Source organism: Neohortaea acidophila (genome assembly GCF_010093505.1).
Source record: "Neohortaea acidophila strain CBS 113389 unplaced genomic scaffold BDY17scaffold_2, whole genome shotgun sequence".
NCBI classification, from domain to species: domain Eukaryota; kingdom Fungi; phylum Ascomycota; class Dothideomycetes; order Mycosphaerellales; family Teratosphaeriaceae; genus Neohortaea; species Neohortaea acidophila.
Window position 1 is genome coordinate 1757443 of NW_022985511.1, and position 17588 is coordinate 1775030.

The 17588-nt window shown below is 56.2% G+C and overlaps 6 protein-coding genes and 1 pseudogene across 7 annotated transcripts; 3 read left to right on the forward strand and 4 right to left on the reverse strand.

The window, feature by feature from the left end:
- The first annotated feature begins 384 nt into the window (after positions 1-384).
- BDY17DRAFT_85009 (uncharacterized protein) lies at positions 385-2239 on the forward strand. Its single transcript, XM_033738771.1, has 2 exons — positions 385-826; positions 892-2239. Exons 1-2 carry the CDS (start codon positions 501-503, stop codon positions 2204-2206), a joined length of 1641 nt encoding a protein of 546 aa, XP_033593311.1. The 5' UTR covers positions 385-500; the 3' UTR covers positions 2207-2239.
- BDY17DRAFT_84994 (peptidase family C50-domain-containing protein) lies at positions 2240-8424 on the reverse strand. The gene has a single exon (XM_033738768.1). It carries the CDS (start codon positions 8375-8377, stop codon positions 2273-2275), a length of 6105 nt encoding a protein of 2034 aa, XP_033593312.1. The 5' UTR covers positions 8378-8424; the 3' UTR covers positions 2240-2272.
- A 113-nt stretch (positions 8425-8537) lies between these two features.
- BDY17DRAFT_85058 (uncharacterized protein) lies at positions 8538-9342 on the forward strand. Its single transcript, XM_033738772.1, has one exon. It carries the CDS (start codon positions 8612-8614, stop codon positions 9278-9280), a length of 669 nt encoding a protein of 222 aa, XP_033593313.1. The 5' UTR covers positions 8538-8611; the 3' UTR covers positions 9281-9342.
- A 63-nt stretch (positions 9343-9405) lies between these two features.
- On the reverse strand, positions 9406-10632 carry BDY17DRAFT_245386 (Alpha/Beta hydrolase protein; the record flags this gene model as incomplete). Its single annotated transcript, XM_033730626.1, has 2 exons — positions 9406-10214; positions 10266-10632. 2 exons carry the CDS (start codon positions 10630-10632, stop codon positions 9406-9408), a joined length of 1176 nt encoding a protein of 391 aa, XP_033593314.1.
- A 308-nt stretch (positions 10633-10940) lies between these two features.
- Positions 10941-12922, forward strand: BDY17DRAFT_292031 (uncharacterized protein). Its single transcript, XM_033732757.1, has one exon. It carries the CDS (start codon positions 11046-11048, stop codon positions 12897-12899), a length of 1854 nt encoding a protein of 617 aa, XP_033593315.1. The 5' UTR covers positions 10941-11045; the 3' UTR covers positions 12900-12922.
- A 400-nt stretch (positions 12923-13322) lies between these two features.
- Positions 13323-13463, reverse strand: BDY17DRAFT_t8 (annotated as a pseudogene). Its single transcript has one exon. The product of its transcript is annotated as a tRNA-OTHER (tRNA).
- A 371-nt stretch (positions 13464-13834) lies between these two features.
- BDY17DRAFT_308138 (uncharacterized protein) lies at positions 13835-16261 on the reverse strand (the record flags this gene model as incomplete). The annotated part of the gene is made up of 3 exons (XM_033735175.1): positions 13835-14253; positions 14278-15294; positions 15400-16261. 3 exons carry the CDS (start codon positions 16259-16261, stop codon positions 13835-13837), a joined length of 2298 nt encoding a protein of 765 aa, XP_033593316.1.
- Positions 16262-17588: the final 1327 nt, after the last annotated feature.

Here is a 17588-nt window from a genome sequence, read left to right on the forward strand (position 1 = left end):
ACCATCTTCCGTCTCCGGCCTGTCCGCCGATGCGCTGGTGACTGTCGATTCCGTCAGCTTACTCTCATCTCCCCGACTCGGCCGCGCGCCCTTCGGTTGTATCGCATGCAGTCCTGCAATGGTGGATGCTGCAAAGGGAAGGGGACGAGCAATCGCACGATTCCACTACCGCCCAGAATGAGCAGGAGTCATCGATCATCGAGCAAGGTGGGTGATGGGCGTCTCAGGAACCCAGCGGATTGTTACCTATCTTGCCCGCCCAGCTAATAAGGTTTGACCTGCTTTCCCTGCTCCACACCGTGTGGCGCAGGCTGCTGCTCCGTGCGCTCACACCGCTGCCGCGTTTTTCGCAAGGCTTTTCGCAGGGAGCGCAAAGGCTGTAGCCAGATGCATCCGATCCCGCGAGACGCGCTGGACGCGATAGACGATGTTGCTCCGGCCCACGCACACACGCTAAATCGCATCTGGACCTTGCACCGCGATAGCAGCCCATCACGGTCATGGCAGACGTGCACAAGGTGGTGGAGCAGCTTCGTCACGATCCGTACAACCTGACCTTGTATATCGACCTTGCAAACCAATACCTCGATCTCGACTATCCCGATTTGGCGGCTGGCGCGGCTTACAAGGCTTTGTTGCTGTCTGACGCCGTCGCGGATGAAGGAGACGAGTTCCATGACCAGGCTTTGGCTTCTTTGCAGGAGCAACATGGAGCGTGTCGAGGGGATGATAGATTGACGGCCGATATAGACGCGCTGTCTGTTCGAGACGATCCCATTGATTCGAGTCATCACCTGTCACTCGTCGAGCATCATGTTCCCATCATGTAAGCAACCCAAGATCTTACCCCTGGGATTCCCAGATGAACTCCAAATGCTAATACCTCCACAGATACCAAATCTTGAGCCGCAGCCTTCTCTCATGTGGCTGTTTACAGAGTGCTTTACTTTACTCTTCACAAGCTCGTCGCCGATATGCAAACAATGTCGAGCTTCAGAAGACACACCATCTGGTCTGCGCCACGGCTGCGAAACATGCTGGTGTCGATGAGCAAGCGCTCTTTGCTCGCAAACATGACGGCCCGGTAGAACTACCGGATAGAGGCGTTGTGCGACGGGAGATTTATCCCTGGAATACTTTCGAACCGGACAGACTCCGCGAGCTGTCGACTCTCAACGAGATGATGGACAAAGTAGCTCCTAAGCTTGAAGTCCTCGTGGTGGAGCTGCCAGATCTGACGACACAATCAGACAGCGGTTGCGTATCGACAGTAAAGCAGCTCGGAGTGTTTGCGAAAGAGGACATTGCCGCTGGGGAAGTGGTCTTGACCGAGGACTCCATCCTGACTGCCAACAACAAACTCCAGGACACGCTGTGCGATGCTTGTAGCACGGATTTGCCGGAGCTGGGCAACTCTGAAGCCGGAAACACCGTTTCTTGCCCTGATTGCGAAGTCGTGTTTTGCAGTCAACAATGTCATGACCGCGCAATGGATCTCTATCATCCAGCTCTTTGTGAAAGGGACGTCGAGTCGATTGCCAAAGACGTCTCCCCCACTGCCGCGAGTGATGCTTTGTACTCGCTCCTCCTGCTACGGACCTTGGCCATGGCCGAAACCCAGCAATGCCATCCCCTCGAGCTCAACGAGGTCAAGTACATCTGGGGCGACTTCCACAACACCCACCCGCAACATGCGTCCGACTCCGCCGACTACCCCAACTCCCTACCCTTCAGCTTCGAGCATAACATCCGCCTTCCGTTCCACATGCTCGAGAAGATGGACATCGACATCTTCGCCAACCCGCAGTACGACGTCTGGGTTTTCAACACGCTGTACGCCAAGTTCCGCGGCACTGCTTCCGCCCGGCTTTCAGGGCGTGGAGGCCGAGCCGCCAGGGGACCGGAAGTCGGCGCCGTTCATCCCATGTGGTGTCTGGCGAATCATTCCTGTGATCCAAATGTGAGCTGGGAATGGGGCGGTGCTATAGAGTTTCGAGCTCGCGAGCAGCGCGTTGCTTGGAGTGATCCGTATGGCAAGTCGCCGCGTCCTGCTGCTGAGCCTGGTATCAAGAAAGGCGAGGAGATCTTTAATCACTACTGCGACATTGATTTACCCGTCAAGGAGCGCCGGGAATGGGCGGAAGGCGCACTGGGCGGAGCGTGTCGATGTCCGCGATGCATTTTTGAGGCGGGAGAGAATGCATGAACACAGAAGTCATCTTTGCTACGGTTTGAATGTGCATTGCATTGATGGAGACGGAGACGAGCTCTATCAGTCGCCGAGATACACTGGCACTCCATACACAACCGGTGCAGCACCGTTGAGATATCGCAGGTAGCAAGCTTCTCTACTACGAGAGACCGCTTCCACCAGACTTCGCTTTCCTTGGACTCCCTCTAGCGATCCGGCGCCGCGTCTTGCTGGCGTCTTGAACGGCGCGGGAGTCTTGGCCACCCTCGGCGTCTTAGGAGTCTTTGGCGCTCGCTGAGGGGTGGACGGGACGGCAGCAGTGTTTCTCTTCTTCGGCGATTTGATCGGCACCCTGGCCTGTTCAGAAGCCGGCCACAGGCCCCACTCCTCACCAAGACGGAGCGAGAACCGATCGATGTCTTTATCCGTCACATCCCACAAGTTCGCCACGACTGCTTTACATAGGTTGGTGGTGCCCGTATCAGACTGCCGCCCCGTTCCGGCGAGCAGATAGTCCAGAGGAACAGCACTCGGTTCGAAATCGCCGTGTTCGTGTACAGTCCCGGATGAGCAACCCATCAGCCACGCGACATCGCAGCAAGTGCTTAGGCGCTGAATCGTGCTCGGACGGATGAAACTCGAGCCTGCACCGTGTCCAAAGTACATTAGGATGGAGGACTTGGCGATGGCGGTGGCGAAGCGATCTTCGTCGGGGCCTTCATTGACGATGGCTTGCCAGTTGCTCGAGTGTTGTTGCTTGAGGCCGGATAAGACGGGCTCCAATGCGGCTTGCGTATTTGGCAGATTGGATGAAGGATTCAGAATGTACGTGCCTGACGTGGCATCTGCGACAATGCGGTCGACGTGCTTCCCGGAGGGCTCGTTCTGTGCTGCTCGAAGCGCCAAGATACGCTCGCGGATCGATAGCATGCTTCCGACTCTGCTCACGCTCGCTTTCTCCAAGCAGGGAAGACTTTCCCAAGGGAATGCTTGCAGTCGTCGATCGAGCACAAGGATGAGGTGCTGATGGGGTTGATCGTTGTGCGATTGTCGGATATCCTCATGGTAGGCGCGTAGCGCATCGAACATATCCACGGTCATCCCATCAAAGTCGATTTCGTCGCAAGCATTACGCTCACCACCAAATTGCAGCATATCGACGACAAACTCCAATAGGTCCGCTAGCGACTCGTCCAGATCGATTTCTCCATCGTGATCATCACCAAGCCCGACGAAAAGTTCCAGAATCTTGTCGTCTACCGACAGGGCCTCTGTTTGGCGCCGAGTGCCTTTCCGGGATGGCAGATAGCGACCCAGAATTTCTTCGAACGACTTCCGGAAGTCTCTCATTGAATCCTGACGGGTCGTAGAAGGAGCGAAGATGCCCTTGAAGCCTCGGAGCCAAATGTCTTCTATGTTGATGAGTAGGTCGTGAAGACGTCTGTCCAACTCCTCCCGCGCGCTCCACCACGTGTGCCTATTCGTCCCTTGCGGATTGTGACAGCTGTAGTTGGACATATCGATGATGTCCTGCAGGTCGGATTTTGCATAGTGAAAATCGAAGACTTCTTCGTCATCCAGGCCGCTCGGGCTGTGTCGCAGGAGTGGGAGTCTCAGGATGAGTGGCGTCTGTCCGCTATCGTATCGAGCAATATATAGCTCTCGGCAATCTGCGCTCAAGCACAATGACACCGCTGTCCACGACTTTGGCAGGATGTCGATGAAGTCTCGTTGGAACTCAGCGGCGGTCGTGGATGTGGGAATGCCGGAGTAATCGCTAAGGTGCGGCGATACCGACGAGCTCGGTGACTCTGAGCGCGATCCGCTCAACGCCACAGCCTGCTGCTCATACTGTAAAGCCTTCACCCGTGGAAAGTCAAGAGCGAAGCACTCGACCGCCGAGTCGAGTTGACTGGCAGTAGCTCCTGAGGCTGCAGACATGTAAAAGCCGGCAGACAACAGCATCGCACTCTCGGTATGAGTGGCACTGGTCCCGCATAGCTTGTGATTGTTGTCATACCCTAAGAGCAGCGAACCTCTCGCAGTCTTGATCAGGTCTAGGAAGTTGTCTGCGACAGTCGTTGTTTTCGTGATTGCCTTTCTAGCCGGCTTCTTTGTCGGATTTGACGCTTTAGCTGATGCTGGAAGCCTCCGCTGCGATTTGGTGGGTTGGGGCTGTTCAGCCACGACCTGCCGTAGGCCCGGGATGATGAGCGTCGAGTCCAAAAGCACGTTCAGCGTGACGTCCATCTCGAGCGATTTCAATGCTTGTGACATAGCGATCTGGAACTGCGCATTGCGCAAGAGCTGCAGATCCATGGTAGACCGTGAAGCTGACACGTCGACATCACCCTTGGTCGGGTCAAGAGTGTTTCCAAGACGAAGTTGCACGAGTGTTTTTCGCAACAAGACCGTTCTTTGCAGTTTCTCCATCGAATAGGAAGGACGAGTATTGGCGCCGTCAGCGTGTGACTTTGACATTGGCTTCGAAGCTGGTATTGGTCCTCGTTTCCGTCCGGTCTTGGGCACAGGCGCTGCGCGTACTTTTGATGCTGGACGCTTCTGGTCGCCGCAAAATTCGCCCTTCGCGGTCTCACACAGCAGCTCCACTCCAACTGAATCTTCTCGGGATACGGTATCCTCCGCGAGACTCTCCATTGTTGGAGCAAAGCCTCTCTGAAACATCTGACGGATGTAGCTTTCCGCTTTCTCGTAAGTAGCAAGCGCATCCTCCAGAGAGCCAGATTTCTCATACACTGCCGCCCGTGCACACTGTCTTTCAACGGAAGCCAGCGACAGTTCTTCAATAGAGCAGGTATCGTTTTGGGCAAGACAAAGTTCGGCGTCTTCGAGGCGGCCGGCCGAGAGCAACAGTTGACTCCTGCAGCTTCGAATGCGGGAGAGCCAGGCTGTTGATCCAACGGACTCTGCAATCTGCATTGCCCTCTGCGAGTGATAGTCTGATTCGTGGAAGATTCCATGGTGGGCGTACACGTCGGACAGGTGCAGCAAAGCCTCGATGAGTAACGGCATCACTGGCCAAAACGGTGCTCCTCTTCCAAGTCTTTCATTTGTTTCGCTTGACGGAGAGTCTCTCGCTCTTCCCAAGTCAAGCTTACTGACCTTTCTTGTGACTTCGTCGAGTTCAGATCTGGCCGTCTCGACTGTGCTTGACTCGCTCTTATCTTGCCAAGCTCCCTCAAGATGTGACCACAAGGCTTTGAGACCTCTGACCGATTGACTCGCAGCGGCGAGAGCCTGGTGAGGAAATGCGCTCCTCAACGATAGCTTGGAATGCACGAGTTTCGCTTGACAGCTGAGTAATGCCTGTCGACGTCCGCCAATACCCGTCACGCCTCCCAAATGATGTTGCGGTAGCAGCCGCTCAGCTTCAGCCAAAGCTGCGCGACAATCGTCGAGATTGTCAGTTGCTAAGAAACACTCGGCTCGAGCAAGCTGATAGTTCAGCTTGGCCAGAGGTGACACCTCGCCGACTTCCAAAGCATTCCGTGCCTCGTCCAGATGGGCCGATGCCGTTTCGGACTCGCCCAGCTGAATATACAGCCGAGACAGAGCAGTCCGAGCATCACATGGGGAAAAGTCGCGATCATCGTGCAGACGCGTTAGTTTGACAAGTATTCGTTGTGCAGCCAACGCACCCGCATCTTTCCCAGTCATCCTGAAGTACGCCACAAGCGAGTCGAGTTGCTGCAGAAGAGCGCGCAAGTCATCCACATGGCCGCGGAGGTCGCTGCTGGAGGTACTGTTATCAACAATCCGCTGCCAAACAGTCAGAGCAGACTGCAGGTCTTTGGCTTGCGGGCGTCCACCTTCGAACAAACGTGCGACAGCGAGATTCGCCTGAAGATCGCCGAAGTAGCCCTTCAGGCCGACGTCCGCTCCCAGACTCTCGATCTGGTCAAGGGCCGGATGTAGCCATACGTTGAGATCCTGAGAAGGCAAGAGATCTGGGTGGCCCTCCAACAATCGCCATGCAACAATCGCCACCCTGGCCCTTCGTAAAGGGAACTCCGAAGGAGTGTAGATCTTCGCCAATGCTTGCAAGAGCTGAGGGAGTAGTTTCTGCAGGGCACTGCTGTACTTCAGTTTGCCTGACAATTCAACCATGCACTTGAGTTGCCATTCCAGCAAGATCCCTCTCTCGCATGCCTGCAGACTCTCATCGTCGAAGAATGGCGGGATCTTGGCATTGGGCTCTCGGGCCGTCTTGATGGTCAACGCGTGGAGGATGCGGGATAATGAGAGCACCGAGGTGGATATCTTCCAAGCATCACCAAGGCATTGCGACGCTGCTGCCCTCGCAACATCTCGAGCGGACCCGCTATCGACAAACGTTTGCACGGCAGGGCCACTGGCCCACTCAATAATGTCCTCGGTGGACTGAGCGATGACAAGGGCATCTTCCAGAATAATTCGAATGTGCTCCACGTGGCTGCTGGGGTAATGCTGTGCACAGCCGGAGGCGTATATCGCAGCGAGATGAGACAGCCGTCTTGCAGAGGCAGATTGAGAATGGGCGGGAGCGACTCTAACCCGTCTGGTAAGCTGCGCAAGAGCCTTGAGCAGATCTCCATGATCCGAGCGGGCACCGCTGAGCGTACTCTGCAGCATTGGCAGGAGGAGATCAAAAACGGCCGCCGATGTTGATATCTTTGTCATGAGCGTCGTCCTTTTCACAACGCACATGACTTGCCTCGCGTCGTTGATCTTCAATGTCGAACAGTCTTCTTCCATGCACTCAGCCCATTTCAATGCTGCATCATACATCCCTGCCTCTTCGGCCTGCACGCACATAAGCTGATAGATTTGGAAAAGCGACGGTGTCGGCTCAGTCTGTTTGCATGGTCCGAGAGACTCGAAGCAGCGCTCGAGTGTTTGATGAACTGTATCTGCGTCCAGAGTCAGACCTCGTCGGATAAAGGTCAATGCACATCTGTAGAATGGATCAAGAAGGTCTTTTGACGGATCCTGCCGATGATTTGCCAGGTTCCACGACAGTTTCCGGATTCGCAGGGAAAGTACTTGGAATTCGAATGCCGCCTTTGGAGACGGCTGTTCCTCGGTGTTCAGCGCGGCAGCATCGGCGGACGCTACAATCGGAGGGCAAAAGGCCAGAATCGTCCTCGAGAGTGCATCGAGGTGCTTGGTAGCTTTGTCATTGTCTCCAGTACACTTGTATTGTTGCATGATCACGTCGGCCGGGGAGTTCCGAACTCCGACTAGGTCATGTCCGAGAACTTCATCGTAGACAGCGGCCTTGCATGGGAGAGAGAGGGTCCGTAGCACGGTATAATGGAAGGAGATTGCCACGCGAAGAGCGTCTTGATCCATGACCAGAGCGTTGCTGAGACAGAGCATTGAACCGAAAGTCTCATTCGATGGAGAAGATCGGTTGACGGGCTTCGGCCCTTGAACAGGATGGCAGCGGTGTTCCAAACTGCTTTTGACACGGCGAAGTTGCTTGACGGCGATACCGCGGAAGCCATGAGTAATGGCCAGGCCGGCCAGGCAGAGCATCCCTTGCTCGAGCTGCCACTTGGGCGGCTCTCGAATGCCGCACTCCTTGTAGTTGAGAGAACGGAGAAAGGCGAAAGCCACATCGGCGCATTCTGCAACATGAACAGCACGTATAGGTGCATTGCTGAGAATGATAGTCTCTGCGGTTGATTTTGCTCCGCGGATGGCCTTTGTCTTCTCGGGTGACGGATGGTCCGGTACAGTGTTGCTGGATCGAGATTGCAATACGTTTAGATCTCCCGCCTTCCGAGGTGGTGTGGTTGAGTCAGAGTCTGAATCTTGACAGTGGCCGGAAGCTGTCTTTTCTGCGGCCTTGCATGGGCCACTTAAGACCTTCAAACTCGCATTGGCCGCGTGAGTCGCCAAGCGGTGCTTCTCCTGGACCGAGAGGGTGGGAAGCCGGTCTTCTCGCACGAACAGGCTCACATTCTTCTTCGTTTTTGATGCCACGGGTTTCGGTTTTCGCGAATCTGCCGTGCCCCGTGATTTATCATTAGGTCGGTCGACGGGCTTCTTGCCATTTGCTCCGTCGGAATTTGGCCGCTCGAGACCCAAGAAGGACTGCAGCGCCGACACTGTTGCTTCTGTGGCCGAGCCAGCCGCCAGCGAGGACTCCAGCTCCTGCAGCTTCCATTTTCCTCCCTCCATCGATCAAAATCTGTCCCACCCAAAGAATGCCGCCCTGAACGTGGTCGCAAGTCCGTAGTATGTGCAGGATACGCGCCAGCAACGCGAGGTGAAGTTGGCTTCGGCCACTCCCGCCGGTTGACGGGGCAACAATTCTCCGCCACCGATCACCTCTGAAGTCTACCAATCTTATTAGCTGCTGTACTCGAACTCCAGCTGTTGAATGGCCGGCGAGACACGGTAATACATTCAACGATGGCACCCTCGAGAGCAATGACTCCGCTGCGGAATATCTGCGTGCGATGTCCGATACGGCAAACGACCGCAAGCCGAAGATTTGGAGCCAGCGGCCGCCGCGGATATGCACAAGAGTCCGATCTGCCGCGCATTGCAAACCCTTCCTTTTGGGCCTCACTTGTCCCAAAGTTCCTCCGCCGCTCCAAGGATCCAATCGAGGTGGCGGAGGTGGCGAAGGCGAAGTCGACAAGATCCAAAGAATGGAACCCGGCCACCATCTTCCTTTTTCTCGGCATCTTTGTCGGGTCCAACGCGATTCAAATCATTGCTATGCGCAATGAAATGCTGAACTTTAGTCGCAAGACCGATGCCAAACTCTCTTTACTCCGCGAGATCGTGCAGAGGGTGAAGAATGGGGAGGACGTGGATGTGAGGAAGGCTTTGGGAACTGGAGATCCCCAACACGAGGCGGAGTGGGAAGAGGTCGTGAAGGAGCTGGAAGAGACGGATATGTTATTGGAGGGAAGTAGAAAGAGGGAAGCAAAGAGGGCAGAGAGGCTGGACCAGAAGAGAGAACAAAGCAAAGAGAGGACGACGGAATCTCGCGATCGTGAGGGGCCTGGAGACGGTCACGAGCCGGACACGGCGCAGGGTGATACGAATCGACGACCAAAGTTTCTCATGTGAAGCATGCTAGATTGAGGCCCTCCAGTATGAGGAGCTCAATTTATGATTCTCTGTCATTGAAGGCTCTGAACACCGCTGCCGCCACGGAAGCATGCGTCGCTACCCTGTTATGGCCTAAGAGGGAATCAGTGGATTGACGGACGGATTACGTGGGACTTCGTCTCACCTCCATGCTGCAGAAGCTCGAAACGGACTCTGGGGGCGTCATCGGACTTGACGCCCAAGACAGCAGCACCCTTGCTACCATCGATGCACTCCGCGCCATCAACAAATATCCGTCGGCATATCATCTCAGTCTGATGATAGGAGATGTCGAAGTCGTCCAGCGAATGAAAGATTTGCAGGCTGCCCAATCTCGCTGCATTCGCCGGCGCAAGCCCGGAATCCCCGGACAGGGTGGCGTGGTACGCGCGCAGTCTCTCCGCAGTATGCCATTTGTCCACCATTTGAGATGTGAGAGAACTTGCCAGTGCCGGGAATGGTCGCAGGGGAAGCAGGAGCGGGAGAAAGCCTCCCATTCGGTATGTGAGCAGCAAGGACGGCAAGCTGGAGAAGGGAGCAATAAGGATGATGCCGGCAAAGATGGTCGGCTGGAGTCCATCTTTCTCCACCACTCCGGGAATTGGTTCTGCAGCGTTTGGCCAGACCAGCTCATTTGACGGATCGGCGAAGCGTAACGCAACAGCACTCGCTACTGCAGTGCCCAGGCTCTGGCCGAGAATTGCGATCTGATTGGGCGGGATGTTCGCAATGCGCAGCACCCAATTCACCAGTGCTGTCCCATCCTCGATCAGACCGGCCTCGGTGGGATATCCGGAAGACTTTCCGAAGCCGCGATAATCGATCGTGACCACGTGCGTGTTTGGCTGCGCGGTGAGATGCCGAAGCGTTTCCGGTCGCCAGCCTTGTGCGATATGTCCAGCATTGCCGTGGACTTTCTGGTCAGCCTTGGGGATATTGGGGGGATCGAACGGATAATGCTTACAGCTCACCACAACTTTCGCTTCACTTGAAGTCAATAGATGGAATGCATGTGTATTGGAGAAATCGCCAATGGACCCCGCTTCCTTTCGCAGAACCTCTTCGTTGCGAGCATAGGCGTCGATGGGTAGGACATGCCAGGCATACAAAGTCTCGCCATCCGCGGTGTGAATGCTGAAGGGCGTAACCTGGCCTTTGGCGAATCCAAACCGTTCACCGTTGTCGATGTCGTGGAGGAAAAGGGTGTTGATTTTGTGGGCATACAGAGCGAAGCGTTGGAGATTCGGAGTAAGCAAGGCTCCAAGAATGATGGCGTAGACTCCAACGAGGGCAGCGGCACCTATGCCGACCCTACGCCACGCTGAAGGCATTGTGGTGTAGAGATGTTGCCGCTTCAATCAAAGTAGACGTCCATTGGGTCTTCCTCGAAGTGGACAGACAGGGATAATGACGATGGAAAGGGCAAGGGCTACAATTGCTCGCCTGGACGATCTCTTTGGGAATGCTGCGTCTCGCCCATTTATAGGACGTCGAGGTGCAAGGAAGCGTGGCCGCGTTCAATGGCTGAGAAGTGCCAGTTGGGCAACGCTACGGCCAAGACGAACGTCCACTAGCGCCTCCTTGGTTCCAGCCAATCACAACGCAGACTGTTGGTCACTCAACTTCCATCTGTACCTGACCGTGATCTCGCAATTTCCATGACACAACCACTACAAAGCACCACAAAGGCGTTCGCGATCTGTAAGAGCAAGGTGATGCATAGGTCAGACCGACGCGACGCACCATGGCGCAAAGTGAGATAGCGGCGGCGGGACACAAGAGAACGGCCAGCAGGTTGTCGAAGGGAGCACAGCCTGCGGGCAAGAAGAGAAAGATCTCCGCCGCCCACGCCAGTTCTCCATCCCCAGCAGTGCAGACGCCCGCCGAGACCTCGCCCGAGCCCGAAGAGCCCATCATACAACTTCCAGCGAGGGTGCGCGGAAGCAGACCTCTTCCCTCCCTAAAAGAGCAGCAAGCCGTCTCCCTCTCGAACAACGACTACCAGACTATCGCCGCGTCCGCCGTGTTACAGACCTCCCTCGATCGCTCCAGGTTGAAATGGATCCATGACGGTGTGTTGGAGCGCTACTGGGTCAAACCGGAGAGTGGCAAGAACGCGAAACCCACGCCACCAAACAATCCCGAATTGAAATGGCAAAAGCACAAAGGGCCATGCAGGATTCGTGTTGAACCGCACATCTTCGAGGCGGAGATTTATGTCGAGGAAAAGGCCAAACCGCCTCCGCCGCCTCCAGTGAAGCACTACGTACCTCCAAACTATCAACAGAGCGCATATGGCCAGCCCTATCGACCGAATCAGCAGCCATATGGCCAGCAGTACTATCAAAACCGCGGTCCGACTCCTGCCCAGCGGCAACCCCACGGACACAGCATGTCGCCTGGCCCCAACGCATCCCACCCTGGAACCCCCGCACTCCAGCCTCACCGGCCTACACCCCCATCGGCTTCCCCACCGCAAGAGAAGAAGGCTTCGCCCGACCCGGTCATCAGCATGCTCGCCAATCGTGCATCTTCCGATCCCGAGCTGAAGGCGTTGATGAAGGAAGTGGCGACGGGAAATGCCTCACAGGAGCAACTGAAGGTCTTCCAAAGCCACATTGATGAATTGACCAAGATTATCAATGACAAGAAAAAAAAGGAGGAAGGCGCCGCGGCCGCTCGGCCTCCACCCCAACAGACTGAAGCTATTCAATATGACGGAGCTGGTGAAGCTATCCAATATGATGGAGCCGGTAAGCAGCCACATCAACAGCGGCCATATCAAGCCCCAGCCCCCGCATACCAACCACCTGCCTGGACCCCCGCTCCTGCTGCTGCTGCTCCTCCGCCGCCTCCCGCGCCTAGGTCTCTTCCCGTCGTTCTGGCATTCACGAACCCTGGAGCGACAGAGGATCGCTTTCTCTTCCCGCAGAACAGCATCATCGAAGCACTGTCGCCCCAACACCTTCTCGCCAGCTTCATCACTACGCGAAAGGGTCGTGAATCCCCGGAAGCCAGCAACCTCGAACCCGACACGGAATACTGGCAACCTGTGACGCTGATGGTCGAGGTGGCGTACAACCGCGAGCATATTCTGGACTGTGTGCGGAAGTGGGTCAAGCCGGCGGAGGAGGTCAGGAAGCATATGGAGGAGGTCATGGCCAGGTGTACCAAGGCGGAGGAAAGCTATTTGGCTATGAGACTTCCGTTCAAAGGCAGTGCGCTGGCAGAGGCGGAGGATTCGGGAGCGGACGAGGGAACGAACACGCCTAACCCCGCGTCCGAATTACAGCCGAAGCCGCGGAAGTATACGAAGAAAAGCGCGGCAAAGAGCGTAAACACCGAGACAGAGAAGACTGAGGCAGAAAAGAACGAAGCAGAGAAGAATGAGGCTGTGAAGGGTAGTGCTGTGGACAGCAGCGCCGCCAAAGATCAAACCGCAGCTGAAGCGCCAGCGACGGAGAAGCCTTCTAATGATGGTCCCGTCTCCGACGTCGCTGCTGCTCCTTCTGCTGCCGAACCTGCCGTGGAAGACAATCTCGAGGGTAGCAGACCGAAGAGAAGCACGAGGAAGAGTGTGAGAATTAGCGAAGCTTGAATGATCATGAGAGCATTTTCGATAGTCTAATATCTGCTACGAACCCATGCTACCTCACCCTCGTGATTATATGTCTAATTACCTTTAATTTCACTTTTGTAAACCGTCGCCCGTTCTGGAGTAGAGTCGAGATCTGATGAGAACAATGCATTGTTCTGCACAATGCATTGTGCAAGCCCGATCACCTCCAATGGCCAACATGGCGTACCAGCTGCAATGGTCGTATTTGGCCTCATAGCACCAATTCCTAGGGCTACCTGCTTGCAGTGCCATCTACAAAGCTAATGTACACTGCAACAAAGCCCAAAAATCTCATATGGGCTGCTGTTATTTGAGGGAAAAATCGCCATTCGAAGCAGGGTGATATCTCACGGTATCAGGCATGTTTGAATATCAAATCCAGCCTCCGGAACCGGCAAAAAATGATCGTGCCAGGGGTCGAACCCTATTGAATCGTTAGAATGAGCTGTAAAGACGTATGAGGCATGTGGGTGATGCATACTGGAATCTCTTGATGGACAGGAAATATCGTAGTCAAGCGCCTTGCCATTGGGCCACACGACCTGCGTAGGAGGATGTAGGGAATTGATTCGAGTTTGTTTATATTGCTGAGGAGTTTTCCCCGAAGTTCAACCGCATATCCGCTCTATCCGACCTACCCATCGCCCTAGTGATCCACGAACGCGAGCAATTTACGGAGACGAGAATACATGATAGTGGACAATTACGATTCAATGCATTTCCATTCGGTGGCCAGCACACAGTAATGCAGGCTGCGAGCTTAGGTAGGCTACATGTAGCCCGCCGGCAACCCTTTTATCTACAAGATCATAGCGGTTCATCATGTTGCATCCTTCGTGTATCCTGCACATGCAAAGCGTTTTGGTATCTCAAAAGGTTCCGCCGCCCATCTAATCCCGCCAAATGCAAGCGGCTCACGCCATCAAGCGGTCGAGCTCGGCATCATCGTCAATCCACGGGCCCTTCTCCTCTTCCGTCGCGCCCAGCACGCCCTCGGCCCGCAATAGCGTCTGGCGGTCGAGGTCCGTCGTCCACGTGCGACCCTCGAGGTCAAGCGGGATGCGGACTTCGTGTTCGCCGTCCAGCATCATGTCGTCTTTCCACAAGCGGCGCTGTCCGTCATACACACACAGCACACGCTTCTTCATCTTCATCTTTTCGGGAGGCGCGCCCCAGGAGATGGGGTAGTTCTTTTTGCGTTTCGAGCCCTTGCCGCTCACGGGGCCGGTGAGGGGAACGCCGTTTTTGGAATACGTCAGGCCCTTTCGCGGCTTGCTGACGGCGCCACCGCTTGAAATGTGGTTGCCACCCCCGACGTGCTGTCCAGAGACACCTCGGGGATGTGTTAATTGTCAACTCGGATTGCCATCGGCGTTCTTGCGTGACTTGATGGCTCCCTTGCCGGACTTGCTCGAGTGGCTGCCGTGCGTGCCGCTTGGCGAGTCATTGTCGTCGTCGTCCTCCGCGTCGTCCTCATCTACGACATCTTCATCATCTTCTTCGCCAATGGAGGCAGTAGAAGCGTTGTAGTCGAGGCCGGTGGAAAGCATGTGCTTTCCCATCGTTTCCTTCACATCCTCATCATCCGCGACGGACTGGAGGAGCTGTTCATTGATGGCTTCGCCGGGATCGGTGCGCTGGACCACGCGCAGAACGCAGTCGTCCAAGTGCTCGTAAAAGTCCTGCGCGTTCGCAAACGTAACCCCACATGTCGAACACGTGCCCGATGTCTCGCGCGACATGCCGTGCTGACTGCTGGCGAGGCTCGCCGGACTCTTGCGACGGGAATTGGGCGGGGTCTGCTCCACATTGTGCACCGAGGTCAAGTGTCGCTTGAAGACGTCGGCGCGGTTGAAGCTCTTCTCCGCCGCGCTCCCGCTGCCGGGACAGAAGCCGCAGACCATGGTGCCTTTGTAGTGCGTCAAAGTGTGGCGATTCTTGTCGTACTTGCGGGCAAAGCCCTTGACATGATACGCGCACGTGGGAATGGGGCACTTCTCGGGGCGCTCATTCTGGTGCGTCAACATGTGGGCCTTGAGATCCTTGACGTGCCTCCCGCATGTCGGAATGGGACAGAGGCCTTTGTTGTTCGTGTCTTCGGACGAGATGGAGCCTTGACTGTGCCGCGAATGCTGCGAGGAGATGGAGTGTCTCCGCGAGCCATGATGCGGGAGGTACGGCTGGACGGACGGTGCGTACATATATGGCGACGCCGTCCTGCTTGCCTTGCCGATCGTCAGTTGCGGACTAGGCGCCGAAGATGGTGCTTGAGGAGCAAAGGCAGTATACTGCGGCGAGTGCACGGCGGGGACATCGGGAAAGAGAGTGCCGGAGAGTTGTGATGGCGAGAAAGTCGGTTGGATGAGGGCGGGATCTGCAGGATTTTCTTAGTCAGCCAAGCTCGGAATTCGCGCAAATGGAAAGAAGCCGTCGATGACAGGCAGGATAAAGGCAAGAAGACGAGGAGTAGGAGACGGACAAGAGTAATCGAAAGAAGATACGAAATGATCACTGGAGTGAGAAAAGAATGGAGTCATCGGCGTTGCCGGAAACGCAGGCGGGCCAGCGGGCACGTTGCTCTCGTCGCAAGGCAATGCCTGAGCAAGTGGCGGAGTAGCCTTGCGACTCTCCATGGCCCGCTCGAGGCCAGGCCAGCTGGTCAAAGCAGACATGAACCCGCTGTCACTCCGACTGGCGCGAGCGTTCCGGGAGCTCGGAGAAATGGCAGGGAAGTTGCGCGCCCAACGATGTGCACGAACGGGCTGGTATGGTGGGGAAAAGAAAGTTTGTGTCGACGGCATGTTTTGGCGCGGCTGAGAAGTAATGGAAAAGGTGGCCAACTCACCCACACACGATTTGTCCATGACCGGTATGGAGTCCAGGCTGAAGTTGGACGTCGAATAGACGTGGTGCGCCATGGGCTCGGATGACACGACTTCCGGGAGCATGTGATGGCCGTGATTCCAGTCGTTGGTGTGTTGCGGGTAGCTGGACGGCGAGCCCATTGTGGACGAGATGGTGCTCTGAATCGACGCGCCCGAGTCGGAAGTGGATGACAGGGCGGGTGGGTTGTGAGGGTCGAAAGAGTGGGATGCGGACTGCGCGGGCGAGTAGTTGATGCTGTGCTTCACCAACTGTTCATCAAAAACGTATTGATCCGGCTGCGCAAAGGCGGACTGGGTGCTGTAGGAGTCGAATGTCGTCGCGTTCGCGTATGGCTGCTCGGCGTATGATGTTGGGGGGAGGTAAGGCTGCTCTTGATGCCACACGTCTTGGTATGGGTACAGAGTGAAGTCGTTCGAGGCCATGCTATGAGAGGGGTATTGCGCAAAGGTGGCCATGCCTAAGGTACCCTGCCCATATGCGAGAAGGCGGCGGCAGGTTACTTGCGATCGTACAGATGCGCCCAAGGCTGCAAGACAGTCAGCGATGTCGGTCAGTGTGGAAGGAAAGAAGAGTGTGCTGCTCACGTGTGTTTGGATCAATCTCTCGAGTCGGACGCTTGGTCAGCAGGTTTGAACGGGATCGGTCGCGAACACGAGGTGAGGTTCCTGCCAGAGGATGGAGAGGGGAGGGAGTAGGCTGAGACAAAGACTTGTTGGAGAGGAGAGGTATATGTCAGCCTGGGGACAGCACGTTGCTCGCGAGAGCAGGGGTATGACGGCGATAATAGAGACGATGGTGGAGGGGATGCGCATGGGGGCGAAGCATCAAGGCTATGTATATGTATAAGAATATCTTTGGGGCCAAAATGAGACGCAGCACGAGCCACACGGCCGCTGGGGGCTGCCTTGAACGGCCGTTGCCCTGCCCTGCCCTGCCCTACGGCGGAGGCGGCGAGCAAACGTTTAGCGTGACACTTTGTTGTCCGCCAAACTGGCCCCTGCAGGTCTGCAAATCTTCCATGCCTGGCGGCAGAGGGATGGATCATGATGTCGCCCGTTCCAGTGGTCCACGACGCGGGACATCGTGGACCCGCCTCGCAATCTAATGCCCCACGCACCCCATGTGGTGTGGGTGACGGTGAGCCGGCGAGGGCGCGATCGGCGAAGTGCAGCGAGCCCGCTTGCACCTCCCCCATGCATTCCCCCCTCGCCATGGCGTCTGCCTTCCGGCTGTGTGCCAGCCCGAGGAACCCAAGCCGGCGCAGGTTGCGATTGCTGCAGACGTACAGATACGTACCGGGGTGGAGGCGCATCACACAGTAGGCCAGACTTGGAGTAGATGCGAGGGTGACTGTGAGGCGTGGGCGTGGGCGTGGGTTGCGGTCGCTGCGCACCATCCCGTGCCATCCTGGCTCCGGCATGGTGGGTGGGGCTACCACGGTCCGCAAATCAAGCCCTACCACCCATCCGCTCGGGAGCGTTCTCGCGCGCTGATTCGAAGCATCGGCTTCTCCGCAGGCACACTGGCTGCACGCGGATCTGGTGGTTGGAGAAGCGTGGCTTGGCCGTCGTTCCCGCTCAAAGCGGTCTCACCATTCGCTAAAAATGTCGGCTTGGCGGCTACGCTTGACCCCGAACGGCCTGGTGTTGCTGGAATCTAGCCAGATGGGGCAAAACAAATGCACGGGGGGCCCATGGGCACCAAGCCCTACCGCGCAGCACTGCTGCACTTGAGATGATGTGCGCGCGACGGGTTCACCGCAACGTCCAGCTCGGCGACTTT

Bases quoted from the DNA above. Each gene is read 5' to 3' on its own strand.
- BDY17DRAFT_85009 (XM_033738771.1), top strand. From the start codon at position 501: ATGGCAGACGTGCACAAGGTGGTGGAGCAGCTTCGTCACGATCCGTAC. The intron at 827-891 runs GTAAGCAACCCA...ATACCTCCACAG, and splicing joins GAGCATCATGTTCCCATCAT to ATACCAAATCTTGAGCCGCA.
- BDY17DRAFT_84994 (XM_033738768.1), bottom strand. From the start codon at position 8,377: ATGGAGGGAGGAAAATGGAAGCTGCAGGAGCTGGAGTCCTCGCTGGCG.
- BDY17DRAFT_85058 (XM_033738772.1), top strand. From the start codon at position 8,612: ATGGCACCCTCGAGAGCAATGACTCCGCTGCGGAATATCTGCGTGCGA.
- BDY17DRAFT_292031 (XM_033732757.1), top strand. From the start codon at position 11,046: ATGGCGCAAAGTGAGATAGCGGCGGCGGGACACAAGAGAACGGCCAGC.